The 5,024-nt window shown below is 40.7% G+C and overlaps 1 protein-coding gene across 1 annotated transcript; it reads right to left on the bottom strand.

Annotated features, from left to right (window-relative positions):
• Positions 1 to 803: 803 nt before the first annotated feature.
• Positions 804 to 1,751, bottom strand: LOC140508734 (olfactory receptor 51Q1-like). The gene has a single exon (XM_072616615.1). It carries the CDS (start codon positions 1,749 to 1,751, stop codon positions 804 to 806), a length of 948 nt encoding a protein of 315 aa, XP_072472716.1.
• Between the last annotated feature and the right edge of the window lie 3,273 nt (positions 1,752 to 5,024).

Genomic DNA, 5,024 nt, shown 5'->3' with positions numbered 1-5,024 from the left:
CTTGCTCAACTTGGTCATAGATGAGGATAATATGAATTTTTTTTTTATATTTTTTTGTTTCTTTCTTTGTTTTCAGTCATGTCCAACTATTTCTGACCACAGTTTGTGGTTTCTTGGCAAAGATACTGGAATGGTTTGCCATTACCTTCTCCAGCTCAACTAACATATAGGAAACTGAAGCAAAGAGTTATGTAATTTGACCAGGGTCAACAGTTAATCTCTTAGGCCAGATTTGAATAAAGAAAGGTGAATCCTTCAATTCCAAGCAATAAGAACTATCCCAAAAGGGAATGGATTGTCTTGAAGTTAACGTGTTTTCTATATCTGCCAGTCTTCAGAAAGAGTCTAAATAATGACTTATTGGGAATATTGTAAAAGAGGTCCAGGTTTGGGCATGGTTGGGGTAGACCTCTATGGATCCTTCCAATTTTATGGTTTTGATTTTGTTTGTTTTTTTTTTTTTTTAACAGTTCTGTCCTGCTCTGTTGCACACTGTCTTTAGGGCTTATTTTTCTTTTAAATGGTAATTTTTTTTTCCTTCCAGAGAGATCTCCATGCCTTCTCCCTGTATCCAAATGTTCTGCTGATGATATTGTCCTGCTCCAAGCTCTTTTGTATTCCTTGCTCAATATCCTTTACAATTTACCAATATCATTTGAAAATGTTGTTTCTAGAACTGAACAAGATGTACCAGATTTTCATTAATTTATCTGACATAGAAGTTGTTTAAAAAAAATCTCTTGGCAACTTCTTTCTTTTCCTGGGCTACTATGATTTTACTAACCACAACTTCTACTCCATTCTTAATACACTTTCTTCTGAGAAAAAAGATGAAGGATACTCTGGCGGATCTGCCTGGTCTTCACCGTGTAGATGATGGGATTCATCACAGGGGGACACAGCAGGTAGACATTGGCCATCACCACATGGACCAGTGGGGAGGCATGCCGAGCAAAGCGGTGGACCATTGATAGCCCTATCATAGGCACATAGAGGGCAAGAACAGCCAGAATATGGGAAAGACAGTTATTGAAGGTCCGGAGACGCTCAGCTGGGGAGGCAGCACGTAAGACACTGAACAGGATCAGGGCATAGGAGCAAACAATGAGGAGAGGGTCAAGCACATAGATAGCAATGACCAGCCCAAAGCCGTACCAGCTGTTGATTGTGGTGTCACCACAGACCAGGCGAATCAGGTCCTGGTGGAGGCAATAGGAGTGAGTGAGTACATGGGAGTGGCAAAAGGGCAGCCGTTTGAGCAGGAAGAGAGGGGGCAAGACTCCCACAACACAGCGGATAATGATGGCCATCTCGATCCTCCTGACAACTGTACCTGTGAGGATAGAAGCATAGCGGAGAGGGTGGCAGATGGCAACATAACGATCAAAGGCCATGGCCAGAAGTACTGAAGACTCCATGAAGGAGAAGCCATGGAGGAAGAAAAATTGGACAAAACAGGCTTCCAAGCTGATCTTGCGGGCATTGAACCAGAGGAGGCGCATGACTGTGGGCAGTGTAGTGAGGGTCAGACCTAGGTCAGTTAGTGTCAGCATAGAGAGAAACATGTACATGGGCTGGTAGAGTGAGGGCTCTGTCCATATGACAGCCAGGATGGTGGTGTTGCCAATCATGGAAATCATGTATAAGCAGAAGAAAGGGACAGAGATCCAGATGTGCATTGACTCAAACCCTGGGATGCCCGTAAGGATGAAATAGAAGGATTCTTCAGTGATATTATCGATGGCTGACATGACTGGTGAATGTAACTTCAGGGCAGGTATCTCTCTACAAGGAAACAGACTGTCTTATTTTAAAGAGAAGGTTTGAGTGCTACAATTTTTCTGTTTACAAAATAATATACTCTATGTATATAATTATAAGGTTTTGAGAAACATTCACTTATTCCTCTTTCTACCATTTCCCTTATAATATCTGAGTGTCACATCATCATAGAGAAGCTGTGGAGGGGAGCTGAGCTGGTAAACTAAATCAGACAACTTATCATTGGATTTAGGGCATATCATGCATCTTGCCTCAGTATGGAACCCAAGGGCAAGGAGAATAATATAAGAACACAAAAGACATCCCAAAGTGGATCTTAGACTATGAAAAGGGATGAGAGAGGGACACCAGAGAAGGATGTCATATGGAGCTGGGGTGACATAGGCATTACATGAGAAAAGGACTGTGGAAAGTTTCTACTTGTTTTGTTTTATTTTTTTAATATAAAGATCACAGGATTACTTTTGGGGAAATGAGAAGTTGACACCAATATAGTGACTGAAGATACATGAGAGAAGATTTATGGGAACAGCTGGATAGCAGAGAAGAGAGAAGACTGGCCTTAGTTTAGAATAGAAATGAGTTAAGGTCCTTCTTCAGATACTAGTTGTATGATCTTGGGCAAGATATTTATTCTTTCAGCCTCAGTTTCCTCATTTTTAAAATGGATATAATTAACTTTCAAGGCTGTTGGAGGCCTCAGTGAGATAGCCTATATAAATCACTTAGCAGCACTTAAAACACAATACAATGCAAATTAGCCATTATAATGGAACATTCTTTCCTCTTGCCAAAGGTGATGTACTACAGGGGTAGAATATTGCCTGCATAGACTCAAATGTTTTACTTGTTTCTCTTACTTTGCTTTTGTTGTTTTTATTGTTACAATTACATGAAGTTGAGGTTTATCAGGAAATGACTAGTTTTGTTGTAGTTGTACGTTGTAATTCTCAAATTCTATTTGTTTAGGGGGGAAAACAACAACCACAACAACTTGAACTAAATGGAAAAGGGAATTTTCAGCACCTTGTACAGAAGAGAAGGGGAAAAGCAAGACCTAGTCCAGGGCAAGAGGGAGAAACACTGGAGTCCAGGAACATGGGAAGAGTTAAGACCATCTGTAAGAGTGAATACAGGAGGAATTGAGAGGGAGTGAGAAGGTGGATGTTGCCTTCCCTGCTTGTCCTTCTACCTACAGTATACAGCCAACAAAATTTACCTTTGGAGTGTCAGATTAATTCTGGGTGATCTCTTGTTCTATGTGCTATAAAGGAGTAGGTGTTTGTCTAGATGCTCCCTTAGGTTCCTTCCAACTCTGAAATTCTGTAAGTTGGCGATTTATATAAGACAAAAAGGAGGCAGTGTGGTAAAATGTGGTATATTCTGGCTCTGGGGTAAGAGAAACCCCATTTATAGTGTCACTCTGTTACTTCCTAGCTATGTGACTTTGGACAAAGAACCTAACCAACTGGGACTTAGTTTTCTCATCTACAGAATGAGGGAATTGGATAAACAAAGCCTCTGAGGTCCCTTCCAACTCTAGATCTATGATCCTATGAGGCTAAGAAAGGCTTCTGAAGTCAACCTCACATTTTCCTAGACAAGTAGATCAGCCTTTGTACCTCTGGAGTTCTTAAATCCTTTATTCAGCCTGAAATACTATCATCAAAAGGTAGCATGGGGAAAGCCAGCATGATTTTCCTCCAGTTCACTCCAAAAACATTCCAAAGGTCAATCCCCTGAGAGCATACCATCCTCCTAGTGCCCCAGGCTCACGTAGTTGCCATCCTTGAGGCTTCACTCATTCAATTATCAAAACCTGTAATTTGTCTTCATAACATCTCTCCAATCCATCCCCTTTGAAACTGCCACCACCCTGGTTCAGGCCCTCATCACATGTTGCCTGGTCTATTACAATGGTTTGCTAGTTGATCTCTGCTTCCAGTATCTCTTCATTCCAGTCCAACCTCCAAACAGTCAAACTGATCTTTCCAAAACACAAGTCCAACCATATTACCCCTTTGTTCAATAAATCCCAGGGGCTCCCTAGTACCTTTAAGATTAAATATAAAATCCTGGTAGATTTTTATAGCCTACCATAACCTAGCCCCTTCATACCTTTCTAACTGTTCTTATACCTTGCTTTTCTCAGTGTACTGTGTGATTTAGTGCCACTGGTCTCCTTACTCTTCCTTGAACACAACACTTCACCTCCCCACTCAACATTTTCACTAGCTCTCCTTCATACCCAGAGCGCTTTCTCTGCTCACCTTCCCTCCTAAACTTCCTTGGCTTTCTTCCTGTCTCACTTTCTGCAAGAAGGCTTCCCCACTCTTCCTCAGTCTGAATGACTTCCCTCGAGATTATCCCCAATTTACCCTGTAGATATTTTGATTATGCATAGCTGTTTGTATGTTGTTCTCCTCCCTTCCCCCACTATTAAACTGAGTGCCTCTTCAGAGCACGGACTGTTAGTTTGTGTGTTTGTTGCGGTTTTTGTCATCATTTTATCCCTAGCATTTTGTTCAGTGCCTGGAAATAGTAGATCCTTAATAAATTTTAGTGAATGACTGACAGTTAATAAACTATATGGATAGTCATCTAAGAATCCATCTAATTCTTTTCAAATGCTAATTCTGTTTCTAATCTGAGTCACCTCTTAGGAAATTGGTCACTTGTTCTTAACCTGGGATCTGCGATTTAAAATTAGATAGATAGATAATTGCATTTTTTTTTTTTTTTTTGTCGAGGCAAGCAGCATTAAGTGACTTGCCCAGGGTCACACAACTAGTAAGTGTCAAGTGCCTGATGCTGGATTTGAACTCATGTCCTCTTGAATCCAGGGCCAGTGCTCTGTCAAGCCACCCAGCTGCCCTGATAATTGCATTTCAATATAATTGGTTGACTTTTTAATCCTAAGTATTTTATTTTGTACATTTCAAATCATTATTCTATGAAAGGGACCATAGGTTGTACCAGACTTCCAAAAGGATCATCCTTGACACAAAAAGTCAAGAATCCCCTTTTCAGCCCTTACTAAATTTAACTCTTTCGAATACTAGATGAGATCATAGTTGATAGAATATATCTGCAGTCAACATTTCTAACCCTCTCAGGAGAGTTTGCATATTTACCCTGTCCCTCCCCAAACCGTAATTTTTACAGAGAAGAATCTTCATAGTGTCAGTTTGTCCTCACACACTATTCTCATCCCGTGAATCTTCTCTCAGGTACCTTAGCTC

The sequence above is a fragment of the Notamacropus eugenii genome, chromosome 5, assembly GCF_028372415.1.
Source record: "Notamacropus eugenii isolate mMacEug1 chromosome 5, mMacEug1.pri_v2, whole genome shotgun sequence".
Classification (NCBI taxonomy): Eukaryota; Metazoa; Chordata; class Mammalia; order Diprotodontia; family Macropodidae; genus Notamacropus; species Notamacropus eugenii.
This window is presented reverse-complemented; position numbering and strand designations above follow the sequence as displayed.

Coding starts and splice junctions, on each gene's coding strand:
- LOC140508734 (XM_072616615.1), bottom strand. CDS start 1,751: ATGTCAGCCATCGATAATATCACTGAAGAATCCTTCTATTTCATCCTT.